Source organism: Struthio camelus, chromosome 3, assembly GCF_040807025.1.
Source record: "Struthio camelus isolate bStrCam1 chromosome 3, bStrCam1.hap1, whole genome shotgun sequence".
Classification (NCBI taxonomy): Eukaryota; Metazoa; Chordata; class Aves; order Struthioniformes; family Struthionidae; genus Struthio; species Struthio camelus.
Window position 1 is genome coordinate 58539649 of NC_090944.1, and position 15138 is coordinate 58554786.

General features: G+C 36.1%; 1 protein-coding gene across 6 annotated transcripts in view; it reads right to left on the reverse strand.

The window, feature by feature from the left end:
* Window positions 1-15138, reverse strand: part of ATG5 (autophagy related 5) — a 119215-nt gene that overhangs the window by 81788 nt on the left and 22289 nt on the right. For all 6 annotated transcript variants that reach the window (XM_068937933.1, XM_068937935.1, XM_068937936.1 and 3 more), the window contains one exon: window positions 10934-11096. In XM_068937933.1, coding sequence (XP_068794034.1) covers window positions 10934-11096 — 163 coding nt within the window. The remainder of the gene's footprint in view (window positions 1-10933; window positions 11097-15138) is intronic.

Consider the following 15138-nt stretch of genomic DNA (forward strand, 5'->3'; position numbering starts at 1 on the left):
AAGAAGTGCATGGTTCCTTATGGATCTATGGCAAGCAAGTGAATCCTTGCAGATAAAAAATTAGATTCAGGTCATCCACAGCCAGCTTATTTCCCTTCTTCATTCCAGCTACCACACCCCCCTGAAATCATTTGAAAGATGATGCAGAAACACAAGAAACACCTGTCTAAAACTAGGGATGTTAAAAGATCCTAAAAGCTAATCACAGCAGTTCAAGCTCAACAAGTAAATGTGGGAGCCAGACAGGTTACTTTTACTTACTAATTTTCTTCAAAATAATCCGTTCTCTACTATCACTACTTAAGGAGATCATCCCAGGAGCACTCTCTATCCTTTCCCATTCTACGCTTGAGGAAAAAAAAAAAATGCAGCTACATTTCACATGAAGATTCAGATTCTCCCTCTTCAGCCTACTCTTTTAAACCTGTATTTGCATTTAACACAACACTGGCATTTTTTCCCAACAACTTTCTACATTATATCAAGGCTTATCTACTATTTAACCTTCCATCTACTACTCTGACGTAAGTGTTACTAGTTTAGACGCCCGCTAACACTTCTCCCCCTCTATTCACTCAAACCAATTGCTGGTAGTCTTATCTAAGGCAGGTAATTTAAGAGTTTAAATGTCTCAAATTCTTCTCTGAACACTTAGACAATAACTGCCTTATTTAACCAGAAATTCTACATTTCTAATAATTTCTGTAGTTTCTAAAGATAACAGCAATAAGTGTGTGACAGTCCAACGACAAACTTGTTGCAATCAATTTTTGCCAATCCACCCAATATGCAACAAAGTGAAAAATTGCTGCTAAATTAGCTAGACACAATGGAGTCAGATATCTTAAGACACGCCTACAACATGTGTACAGCGCTGTTTGAAAACATCTAAGCTAACTAATCTTCATAATCTTACATTACTGTGTTCCCAACATCTTTCTATGGGTACAATATTTTTACTACAGGAAGATGAGTATAAAGTTTATCATATAATTTTAAAGAGAGCAGCAAGAAAAAGCTACTCAGTTTTCATATTGATACATACGACCTAGCAACAGCTTTTATTAGCATTGGATGCATTGGCTGAATGCAAGGATCCTAAGGATCCAAAATATAAAATCCAAAAATAATGGCTTTAATAGAACCCTTAAGACTCAAAGCTCAAAAGAGAGAGAAAAAAAAAAAGAATAGGAGTGAAAGGATGCAACATTCTCCAATTTTCAATTTTCGTATGCCAGTACATCCTATTTATACAAAATAGACTTAAGAAAGTTACTACTACTGCTACAAGCAATAAGAACTTATCAGTGCTTTTGCTAAAGGGAACTTAAAGACAGTAAGTTGCCGGCCGGAAGTTTGACAATCAAAACAAAACTCAGTTTTCAGCAAGCCAGTACACAAGGAAGAGTTCTCTACTTACCAGCAAAAGCACTTAAACACTCATCTCCCTCCCTCAAAAAAAGGTTACTCAGTCTACATGATAGCTAGCCTCCCATAATAGTTAAATCTGATTACTTTTGTTTTCCGTGATCCAATCTGTTTTTATGAAAGTGCTTGACCAATGTGTTAAAGAGTTTCTATATTAGCAAAAAACAGTACTTGCAGAAGGCAGATGTTCACATCTGAATAACAATATTTAAAGTAATGGTAATAAGATTTGAACAGAACAATGAAATTAGTGACCGTATAAAAGTGTCAAATGACTTTACCAATCATTTCTAAAACAAGAGAGAGAGGCTGCCATCTACCCTTGCCCAAAGTGATATATAAAATTTTTCTCTCTGTATTTCATGTCAGAGATTGGAAAGTTAATAGCCAAATAGCGGAAAAGAGACCCAGCTGAAAATACATCAGCTAAACCATTGATAAATATTTTAAATATTCATTTATTAGGAATGCAGTCACTGCATGCCTCAACACCAGATAGACACTAGCCTAAAGTATCAGAGAATATAAGACGCATATGTACAGAATCTAAAGTAAGTTTTAAGAATACATATTTGCATACACAGAAATGTTAAAAAAGGTGGTGAAACTACAAGAACTTAATGTCATCAATAATAATGTCAGTATATCAATTAATCAACAGATTAAAGAAACCTCAAACACAAATTTACAAACACAGCAAGCCACATGATATATCTAGTTTCAGAAATCTATCATTGAAATCATTCATGCCTTTAAAGCTCCCTTTAAAACAGTCTAAAAAGGACAACGCCTTGAGAGCGGTAGTCTCCTTCATTAAGTAAGACTGGAGATCAGTTAATAGTCATTGAAATAAATTTACAGCAGTTACATTTAAAAGGTGCTAGCAGCTCCAGTTACAGCTAGGAATAGCTTTGGGTTCGTTTTGTTGTTGTTGTTGTTGTTTGTTTTTAAATAGACTTTAACTGTTGAACTTCCTAATATTAAGCAGTAGTAACTACAGATTAGTACAGACTGAAATTTTCAAGGCTGGACCTCTTTCTTAGACTGAGCTCTCAGGACAATGATCTTCCAACAATCAGAATAATTAGTTTCACTTGTGTTAGAGAATTATAGCCATTCACCGGAATACAACCATTTCCATGGTTCAGATAAATAACGTTAAGTTTCACACGAGGCCTGATGGTAAGGAGGGGTCTCTTCCATCCACCCGACTCTTCAGAAAAACAGTAACCAAAATGGATCACCGACACAGAGTAAAGGGCATTGCTTGAACACACGCAACCAATACACATTTTAACACAGTATAGCTTTAAGTCAGCATAAACATACACACACTGAGGCAATTTTTCCTGCATGAGAAACTATATCCAGGAGAGACCTGCAAGAAGGCACACTGGCCCTGGTATATGCTCAGGTAAAATGGAGTTCCCACGGTAAAACAGTGGCCAAAAGAGCTAACAATCCTTAATCAACAGAAAGATGTTAATAGCAAGGAGTTATTTTGCCATTGTATTTGATGATGATGCAAGTGCTAACAAGATACTGACTCCAGGACTCAATAAAGCAAGCTGTGGCTTTAAGGAGCAGCAAGAATTAATGCAGGAATGAGGGAAAGACTTTTGTTCAAATTCACACAGGAAATGGCAATTCAGGGCTTTTGTCTCCACATAATTTTTAAAAACCTCAAAAAAACCTAAAGAAACAGGTATATGCCCTCTGGGTAGCATTATTCATGTTTTTTTCCTATACAATTCCTAGGTTCTTTTTAAAACCACAGTTCATTGTACAAATTTAAAAAACACTTGAAATCAAATTTAGCCTCTCATTCTACGCAAACGATATCAATTTGCATTTTCCATAAAAATGTGTCCAATCCTTGAGTTAAAAAAAATAAATTTTTGTCTATTCTCTGTGCTTCATCACTGTCCAATAACCATACAGCCCACAGAAATGAAGCACGGCTAGAAGTATTTATGTTGAACCAACTCTAACATTAACTAGGAGACCAAAGACTCTTCTACTGATGTATTAGGACCACAGAAAAAAAAATTAGATTTGGAAGGGCCTTTGGAGGTCATCTAGTCGAACCTCCTCCTCGAAACAGAGCTGCCTACAAAACTACATCAGTTTGCTCACGGCCCTGTCCAGTCAAGTTTTGACTGTCACCAGAGACAGAGCACACTCTGGGCAACTGGCTCACACTTGACCACTTTCACTAAAAACTTCCCCCCACTTTATATACAATCAGAATTCCGCTCATCGCAACTTGTCACCATTGCCTTTTGTACTTGCCAACCTCTATGGCCAACGGAGGCCTGTCTGAGAGTCTGTCTTCCCTATAACCCCTCCCTTTAGGTAACAGAAAGCTGCTATTAGATCCATCTTTAGCCTCTTTTCTTTTTGTCAGCATTCCTTCCATCCTGGGATCCCAAAGCAGACACAGCATTCCTGATGCAATTTTACCAGTGCTGAGCAGGGGGGGAACAGTCACTTCCCTTCACCAGCTGCCTATGTTCTGGCAGGGGCAATGGCTAAAGCAGCCCACTGTTTAATCTTCGTTTCTGCAAGAGCGCATTGCTGACTTTTGTTCAGCCTGCTGTTCACCAAGCCCCATTTCCACAAAGCTGCTTCCCAGTCAGTCCGTAGGCTGCACTGAGGTGTACATATATTTTTTTTTTCCTCCTGTCCTTGGTATAAGACTTTGCACTTGGGTCAGTTAACTTTGGGAGCCTCCTGATGGCCTGTTCCTCCAGCTTGTCAAGGTCCCTTTGAATGGCAGACCTGTCCTCCAGTGTATCAACCACTCCCATTTTTTTTCTTTAAACCATAAACAAACTTGCTAAGGGTGCAATCCATCATGTCATTCACAGAATCTGGAACCATACTGCACCATACTGAGACCTATAGCTGCAAGTCAAGATGTAAAGTGGGTTTTCCTAATATTAAAATAAATCTCCTATCTACTGACTTGTGTTCTAACAAACACTGCCTTTAACTGCTTAAGCCAGAAAGGAGTCTTCTCAAAATTTAGCATCAATTCTACTTCAATGCTGTTTCCAGGAAGACGTAAACATTTCAAAATTAATTGAATTAGGCTATTCAGAAACACTCTATTTATAGATGGTTATTCTCATGTCTCAGTTATTTGAGGACCTCTCAGTAGGTGACTTTAAGCCATCTAAACATTCTTATAAAATGAAAACGCAGATAATCAAGAGCGTCAAGAACTTCAGGAAGACTCAAATACATGCCTGACCCTTGCTGACTAGTGTAATTGAGTGTTAGCCTTTGATAGCGCTGTTTGGAATACCGCTATGGCACCTTTAAATCTTAAGACATTTTTTTCTTTTCTGTTTTACACATTGCCACAATCCACAGTTAGAAAAAATACTTTTCTTTTTAGACATTTAGGTTACTTGCATGTTGTGACAGATCATACAAGCAACAGATCATACAAACCCACAATTAATGACGGCAGACAAGTTTACTAGTCTTTTCAGACAGTCTTCAGAAGAGGTAAACTATTGGATATGGAGAGGTAGGAGGAGGTTAGCACATGTTCTACAAATGTACACGACAGAAGCTAATTAGAGAGATGTTAAAATACTCTTCCCACCACAGGCGCTGAAGTAAAGTAACAACACTCAAAGAATGCCATACCTTACCAACATCCGTCTGATTCTTTTCATTTTTTAATTAAAAGGAGACTTCGTTGTGTATGTTTAAGTACACTATTTCCTAAGTATTACCTCAATTTATCAGTCAATCAATTTATCTGGAAAAGGTTCAGGAGAAGAAAAATCAAGATGGAATACTTTCTTTTCATTGGTTGTATGTGAAAATGCACACTTCCTACTTTAATTAAGCTTTCTGCATAGCCTAAAAGCAGATGTCAGTAGGTACTGTGGCTTAAACTAAAGAGAAAGTGCTGATGACTATCAAACAAAATACTGTAATCCACTTTTTGCACATACAGCCCACAGGTTGTATAAAAAAAAAAAAGAGATTGAGCAGCAGGGCTTGTTACAGCCTTGCTTGGCTAAGTCAAAGGAAAAATGAGTCCTGAGAGTTTCAGGAGTTTACTAGCAGAAAGCAACTTAGAGGCATCTCAGAATGCAAGTCCAAAAAAAAAAAAAAACCCAAAAAACAAACAAAAAACCCACACATCACCCCTAAGGAAAGTACAAATGTCTTAAAGATAGTTTACATAGACCTTTTCTTAGGCCATATGCCTCCTTCAGCATACCTCAGGAAATGATACAGCTTAGGGGGAGGGGGAAAAAGAAAGCAAAGAGGCCGTAAAAAGTAAAGCAAAGTAGATTCAGAGAAATACAGTCAAAGATTCTCTCAATTTTTATCCAGGTCTACCAAATATCTGGGAAAAAAAAAAAGCAGAAGACAAGTGCAGCAGAGATAAGGAATCAGCATTATCATTTGCTATTAATCACGTTTTGTTACATTTTCATTCAAATGATGAAAACATAGGTATTTAGTTACAATAGAAAATACCTACTACCACTATTTTCATAACTATCTACCAAGGACTTAGCTTGAATTAGCTTTTTTGATATAATTCTTCTCATTTTATTTCTTACTCAGATCATCCAGTTTTTAAAACATACTGCAAGAATCTTTTCCCTAAAAGTTTTGGAGCTCCATGCCCTGAAAAAGACCTCAACTCCTAACAACAACAAATGAAATGAGAAACATAGCATAGATGCAAACTATTTAAGACTTTTCACAAAACACAGCACTGCTTTACCAATATTATATATTGGTTTTATATATATATTTTTATATATATATATATATATAAAAATATCCTTAATATATATAATATCCTTATTACATTCAGTTAACAAATGAGAAAGCTTCAGAGTTCACTGGTGCCAAATAAACAGTGATCCCCAAAAAGAAGTTATGATAGTGATGACAAAAAACAAAACATGCACACGTAAGCCTGTGAAGGCCTATTCTGATACATCTGATTCATTCTGCAGATCCAGCCTGTCTGAATCTAGTCAGATTTGTTAGGCCCAGCTCAGCATCAAATCAGATCTGGGTGGTATTTGTGCTGGGCCATTTTAACTTGTCTATACCACATTCACCAGTGTTCACAATATCAGCAACCCTAACACGTGGCGTATGCCACCCTCTCTTAACTCCAGAGGGAGTAGGCATTGACAATAATTACAGAAATTTTTAACCACAAACCAGGAAAACAACAACAAGTTTTTAAAATTCCTCTTTAACCAATATGCTCATTTTCAAAGCTCAAAGGAATTGTTCTAGTTAATGAAATCACTACAAACAGAACAAGTAAAGATACTACCATTTTGGAAGAGACATAAGGAAGGAAAAAAAAAAAAAGGATGGCTTTGTGATTTAAAAAGTAATAGCTTGTTCATCCTCTTATTAAATAATAATTTTCTAAGCACATAATACCTAATTCAAACTTCAAATGACATTTAGGTGACAAAACTCCATTTGAGATTACAGAGATTTGTTCACAGTTACCAAAGCATGCTCATCATCTTGGACCAAGCTAAACAGAATAAAACTACTGCTGCTACCAGCTCTCTACAAATAGGAGAAACATATGTATATATCAAACCTGACTAGGCTATGCATACACAATAAATAAAATATTCTGCTAATGTATGTCTCTAGAAATTTTTAAGCTTCCAAAGAATAACAAATAGGAATATCATAACCCAGAAAAAATACGCCCTCAAAACCCCAAGATTGTTTCAGATATATTTTCTTGAATTTCTTCGTGAACTCTAGGACTGATTCCGACATTAAGATGAAAAGAAAATCATATGAATTAAAAGATTAAGTATTGCATATTATGAATGTTTGTGGGAATTTTTCTTTAATAAGGACAATTCAACAGGACCATTTAACTTTTTGTGAACTCCACAGTATGAATAAGCATTACATTCTTCTTACATAATACATATACATAACTATATATATGTAACAATAAAATAATGCCTTCATTATATTTTATAATATATTAAGAGCCTTAAAAATGGTCATGAATTCTTACTGTTTATTTCTACATTCAGGTATCAGAACTAACATGTCTGGTCTTTACCAATTATAGAGGACGCCTGTGAAAATGTCCGGGTATGATTGCTTATGTCTCCCCACATCTGACGAAAAGCAGCTGTGTTGAATCTAAAAATCTTCCTTTATCACAACTATTGTTCACTGAAGTTATAATTATTAATTTTTTCAACTATGCAAAAAACACACCCTCCCCTTTTTAAAAAACTGTTGAGCTTTCATTGATTTGATCCTAAGAAATCACTACACCTACAGCCTTAGTGTGTCAGACCCAAAAGCCCGTATTTCTTTCCACGCAAGAGACCAGGAAAACACTACACACTTGAAAATTCTCTTTATCTGTAATAAAAACAGCCATAACATTACTATAGCAAGAACAACAGTAAGATTTCCCATCAATTCTGATGAAAGAACTTTAATAATTGTTACAAAGGACTGAAGGCCAGTATAGCTACATAGCCTACCTTGGGTGTTCGCACAAAGCTTCTCTTCCCTACCACATTCAAAGACCCACAATGCTGGTGAAAACTAGGGTGGTACAGAAGCACCTGTCCAAAAGGAGCGCTCTAGTTAAGAGCTATCAACGTTAGGGACTAAAAATTGGCTAACTGAAGCCTGAAGAATAAGCAATAAATAAATAAAAAGAAATCACAGCACAAGCAATAGAAAAGTATGTCTTCCTCCCTGATTTGGTGGCCTGTTAACACAAAACCAAATATGGTGGGAGGAGGGATGTAAAGGCTGTTGTGAATACCAATCAGCTGTTCCCAGCACAAGGTTTTGCCACAAATTCACTGCTACAGCTTGTCCCATAAAAAGGATCAGAGCTACAGAGCAACTGGAAAGTTTCTCATGCTCCTTGTCCAAGCACTTCCTGCTCAGTAGAAACATTTATCCCAAATTGTATTTGTAGTTGGTAGTTAAATTTCTCCTAAAAGGAAAATTGGATTTTTTTTCAGAAATATAAGTTTAATACCATAGTAGCATACCCAGTAAGCATTGCTCTCAATCACTAAATAGAGCAAAATTTTTTTAATTTAAGAACTGAAGAAAATCGCTTGAAGTTTCAAAGAAAAAAAGCCTGCAGATGTATCATTACTTACAAGACAGTTATCACAAATGCTACTTTCTTTTCTTTTTTTGTGGTCATTCATCGTTTCACAAAGAGATTTAAAATTATTACATCTCAAACGAAAGCCTATAAAAACACACTGAAAGATACAACATGCTTTAAAAGTGTTTTCTTGGTTTCACAAGCTTTTCTTGTTTCTCTTTTATGAAGAGCTGAGAAATTAAAATTAGCATTTGAAAGTATTCAAAAAGATTGTTTTAACTTCTCATTTAGGTGTCAGATTCCACAGGTGCCATCTCTCATTAAATACAGTGAAATCTTTTAGAAAGCAACCTTGCTAAGCAACCTCTGACCTTAACATCATAAAGCAAAACAGTGTGATTCTGTTTTGCCTGCAACTGAAGATACTCATAGATAAATGACCAACTGTACAGATGAGAACAGAAAGAACAGACCACACCTGCTTTCCTACCTCACACGGCTGTTCTCCTTAAGAGAGTCTATGTTTTCTGGTTCAGTAGAGAACCTTCACTCACACAGCTTTCTTTGTGTAGTCAACTGTTCTGCCATAAATATAGTTCTCATGTTAGAGGTCTTTTAGTATGAACTTTACAAAACATTAATAAGAAGAGCACATAAAATGCACTGCTGGGACATGTGAGTACTGGCATTAGGTGACAGCTTTTCATTTCCCAACACAGCTAATCACTCTCAAAACAGAAAACAAAATTATGTTGGCAGAGCATTTTACTCCTCTTGAATTAAACTGTCCTTAACACAACTACTATTGCAACAGAAAGGTCTTCTCACAAAATTATTAAACATGCAGTTCCAATTGACTTGTAACAGCGTAAGTTTTACGAAAACATCAATTTCCATAAGGATTCTGGCTTCCAGTGGGCCAGAATCTTTATTTACTCATAATTCACAAAAGTGAACAGATTATCAGTTTGCTGACTAGTATCTATACAAAATAGAATCTCTCTAGCAGTTAAAATATATATTTTGTAGTAAATCAGATAAGGAGCTATTTCCTACCAGATAAAGTCTGCATGTATTAGCTGCAACCTTCAAGATCTCACCACTCAAATATTAAACTAAGATAATCCTCCAATTTCTTTCTAAGACTGATTTAATTGCAGGAGAGCTAGAAACCTGTCAAAGTAAATAGAGGTTAAGCCACCTCATGAGCACTCAGCACCTTCAAAATTATTGCAAGAGTATCTTTAATATGGAAGGCATCATCATTAAGCAATAAAAAAAACTATATGTTCACTAAAAAAAGGCATTAGCCTCAAACTGATTTGGCACCTTTCTAATGGTCTAAAGCAAACAAATGTATGACATGTCTTCTTTCCTTTGCAGCTTCTCCTGTACTTAGTTCATTTTTTTTCTTATGAACACATGTGCAGAGACACATTTTAAGTATTTAGGATTTCATCTCTCAGCATACTTAAGCATTTTCATGCTTATAGCAGCCATAAAATAAATCTTCCAGTACTATAACGACAAACTAAGGAAAACAGGAAAAACACATTTTAGAATGGTGCTACAGCCTTTTCCAACCAGCAGTTTCTGAAATATCTACAAAGTGCAGGTGCAAAGCTCTTCACCTTACAGGCCAACACTTCCAAAGGCCTGCTGCAAGAACCATGATAAGAAAGAAGAGACACTAAACCCAAAAATGTTATATTTCATACTGCAATATAGATTCATGCCATCTGTGCAAAGAAAGGAAATTAATTATAACATGCTGTTCTGAAATATTTTGCTGTCGGCAGCTATTATAGAAATACCTTTTCAGCTGATATTTTATTTATGCAGAAATCTTTGCAAAAGCCATGGTAATAGCAGTAATAAAGTTCTAAATTTGGGTGAGGGAAGTAAGATCATTAATCTACCTTGAATAACTTTCAATAAAGTTATTTACGTTGTCTATCAGAGACGATCCTTAAAGCAAAAACTAGAGGAGCCAACTTTTCTTCTTTTACGTTCCAAGATGGTTCATATTCAATACCACTCATACTCGCCCCCAGCCGTCTCCAAAATAGCAACTATCAGGTGCACAAAAGCATACTAGACAGTATTTAGTCTTTTTGTTTTGTTGTTTGTTTTGGTTTTGTTTTGTTTTTTTAAACAGAATCACAACCCAATTCAGTTCCTCAAATACCTCAAGCTACAATCGAATTATTGCATAATAAATACAATTCAGATTTTTCAAACATATCTCTTCCGCTACGTTGAGCTAAAACTCTGCAGAAAAATGGTATTTCACATCCTGTACCACAACTGAAATTTGAAGAAATTAGTTATTAGCATGCAACATCTAAGTGTAATTCATATTTGATGCACTGTATTTACCATTCTGTAACCCCATCCACAGCTGCTTATGATCCTTTTTTTGCATCTCATTGATGACTTGACTTTTGTGCTTTAAAGCATCTGCTTCTTTTATGCAAGCCATAAAGTGAGCTTCAATCACATCCTTAGAATGGCAGTGTAGAAGATCCTTTTCTGGAAAATTCTACAAAGAAAAGAAACATACACCAAGGGAAATAAATGCACCACACTCCTTCGAACATCAAGAATAGATAATTTTAATCTATAGTTATACAACAGAAGCACACTGGACTCTTCAACTCATGAAAGAAGATATCACCCTCCACCCTCTCTGCTGAAAAATTGTTTTTGTTTTGCAGTGAAAAATGTTTCAGAGAAAGATAAACATTGGATAACATTTTCTAAAATATGAAATCACTCTAAATCATTTGACATCTTTCAACGTGTTTACTGAGGTGAGGTAAAAGGATGCATAATTGACCTGCAATGGAAATTCAGTATCCATTTCTATACATGCCTTTGAAAAATGTTTCTTCCAAATATCACCTTCCAGATATACCATAAAATATAGCATATATGCCATTTGCAAACATCTTTCTTCAAAGATACTGGAAATTCTCATCAACTTTTTTTTTTTTTTAAACCTAACATGTCCTATGGCCAGATGGTGTGACCTGATTCCTCATCCATTTTATCTCGTTAGAATTGGCGCACTGCACTTGAAACATTACAGATACATATTCACAACTCTTGAGGAATAAAAGTTACCTCAGTAAATGGTAACTATCTGTGCTAAATCATTTATTAAGGAACCACAGTACTAAACCTTGCTCGTGTACAAAAAAAAAAGATCTCGCTGGAAACTACATAATAAAAGCTCATCACTGTATAGATTTACTGTCAGGTTTATTCTTCCCCAATTTTTTTTTTTTTTTAAAATCAACCCTGAGTATCATTTGCCATTTTACAATAAAAACATTCAGTTTCATAAAATTATTGAGCTTAGCTTTCAGTCTTAACCAAAAAAAAAAAAAAAAAAAAGCAAAACCACAGACTTCTCCACAGTGCTCAGTGACAGGATGAGAGACAATGGGCACAAACGGAAACACAGGAAGCTCTGTCTGAACATGAAGAGAAACTTTTTTCCTGTGAGGGTGATTGAGCACTGGAACAAGTTGCCCAGAGAGGTAGTGGAGTCTCCTTCCCTGGAGATGTTCAAAAGCCATCTGGCCACATTCCTGGGCAACGCGCTCTAGATGACCCTGCTTGAGCAGAGGGGTTGGACTAGATGATCTCCAGAGGTCCCTTCTAACCTCAATCATTCTGTGATTCTGTGATTTTATCCCCTCCTTATTCATGCTGTCTTCACAGCTGCTTATGACTATGCTGAAAACAAACCACCTCCAAACCCAACCCAGAGTGGCATCATTAGTGCTCCCCTCTATAACAAGGGCTGATCACTTATTTTCATACTTTATTTCTCATCTGTTATTCCGCATACAGACCTTTCCTCTAAACGCATTAGAGATCAGCTTTTTAACAAGTTTTTGTAGGGACTGTCAAAACAGTCTTGGAAACATAAGTACATCAAACAAAATATATAATTGGGAATTTTTCAAAGGCTTTTACAACAGTTAACAGATCATATCCTAGTAGGATCATCAGAATTCTGGAGAAAGCTATGGCTTCCCTCCTCCTCGCAAACCTGGAGAAATAGTGAAAACTGCTTCAAAGTAAAGCAACTCAAAATAGCCACAAAACACTAACAGTTGACAATATGGAAAGGATTTGGGGGGCAGCCTTGCCTGAAGGAAATTGTGAAGGGCAAGAAGAAAAGGCTCTTCATTAGTTTGTCAAAGAGAGCTGGAAATTAAATAATGGAATTCCATAAAGTGATTCCTCCTCACGACAGTGAACTCAGACTCTGGAAACTGTGGATCAATATCAAGAGCATCTTCCAAAGACAGCAATATAAAGGGAAGAGGAGAAAACTGCTGATGCTTTCTTTCTGGAAGGAGATTTAGAGTTTGGTGTCTGACCTAAAAAAAAGGAAGTGCTACAGCTACTTCGGATTGAAGGATATATAGCTGACTAGAAATCTGAGGACAGAGATACAGCCTGCTTCTCATATGAAGACAGCCAAGTATGAGGACATTAAAGAGGAAAGAACACAAAAGTTCTGTGACCAGAGCAGAGCTTGCTTGTTATCTCTCCCCTGCGAAGCTGAGTGTGCAGCATAACTGCTTCTAAGACGCATAGAACACATTAGTGAGGCTGCTGGTTGCCAAATGACATCTGTATAATCCGGTAAGACACTTTCAGAAGTTTATCTTTTTTTTATGTGAACAAATAAGTAAGTCTAGTAACCAATCTAGAAGAAGAGAACAGTCAGAAATAACATAGTTCAAGATCAAAAAAGTCCTTTACATTCAAGAATTCAAAGTGAGACTTTGGCATCCCTCAGAAAAGATGAAACAGTGGAGTCCACCTAACACCAAGCAACAGAGGAACTTCGAAACTGGCTTGCACAGTTCAAAGTTGCAGATCAAGTGAAGTCTGAGAAAATGAGAGAATTTCCAGAACTGTTTGTCACAGGAACATTTACATGTTGAACTTCAGTATCTTTTTTTGGACGTTGTGCTTTTCTATAGGTAAGCATCTGTATGCTGGTTTTCATCCTATGAGCTTTCAAGTAACAGGAAATTTCACTCTTTGGGGATGTGCTTGAGAGATCCTGCACAGTGTGGTCTGTAGAATAACATTAAGATATTTAAACTTTCAGCAGAAGGAATCCAGCCACAGTAGTACTAAGGTGTGGGATGTTTCATTTTCCCATCTTCTAAGGGGAGACACAGTGGAGGACTGGAAAACATTTCTATGATCTTAATGCTGCCTACTCTTTTCTTTAGAGGAAAAACACTGACCTGTTTCTTTTCAGTAGTGTGAGCAGAAGCTGAAAAACATAGGCACAAAAGTGATACCTTAGAAGATAACACTGCTATGTCTGCAAGAGGCATGTGAAACAAGTTAACCTGCAAGAAACTACCAAAGAAAAATTATGGCATTCTGCACTGCTATAAATTACATCGCAGAAGAATAGGATTTACATTTAAATAAATCACATACACTCCTATATAACACTCCTATATATATATATATATACACACACATATATACACATACACACACACACACACTTTTTTTTTTTTAAATTGACTTGCCTATTCAGGAAATAGTGATGAAATGTAAATAAGCTACCTGTGATTATATTCCCTAAAGAAAGCGGCAATTGTAAACAAGCTCGTAGTCACCTCTGGCTATACAAGCATGAGAGTTGCAGAAAGCTTGAACAGATTTCATAAACAGTTTTAATTGAAATATACTCATTATTTCACCCTCCATGCTCTGCATGTTGAAAAGAAGAGTTATTATGGGCTGCCTGGGATTTTCTTAAGAGAGTTGAAGTAGTGTAGATTTTGTTTTGCACAGAACAGCAGACATTTGCATATAAACTTGGTCATAAAGAGGTAGGTATCACCTGTACAGAGGGAGCACTAAATGACCTTTCATATAAATCTGTTCCAAAACCATGAAACCAGACTGAAATTACCTTATAACTCCATGCCACTGGAATTCATCTATCGGTTCTATTTTACAAAATGCCTGTTTATACTAAGACAGTCTAATTGTACTAGCTTATACCTATAGAGAATTACACCAATAATATGGTATTCAAAACTACACTATAATTGACATAGGTCAGCAGAAAGAAATACCACTTCCCACCTAATACTATTCTATGAACTTGCGCTTTTACTATCAACACACACAGAAAGCAATTTACCTCCCAATTTGCATTATGAAAAGTTTTCATGTGGAATCTTAGCTACCTGTTTAATCAAGGAAGAATTAGAGGCTTGTCTAAAGGGTAATTCATGACACCATTTTTGGGCAGAAGGTTCTCTTTCCTCCCTCCTAACCCCCCAATTAACTACAAAAGGAGCATACTTGATTATTGTAAATGCCTAACTTCTACACAGCTAAAATAAGGCAAGAAATTTAGATTCCATAGCTGAGGACAAAAGGAGGACCCAGATCTGAAGCTTCCGTTAACATGCAAAAACAAGCCCTCTAGCAGAACCTAACTCAGTTTCACAGTTAAACTTTTATTTCTCTAATTAATATTTTGCATTGATTTTTAAATAAATTATTCTTTCATCAGCCTT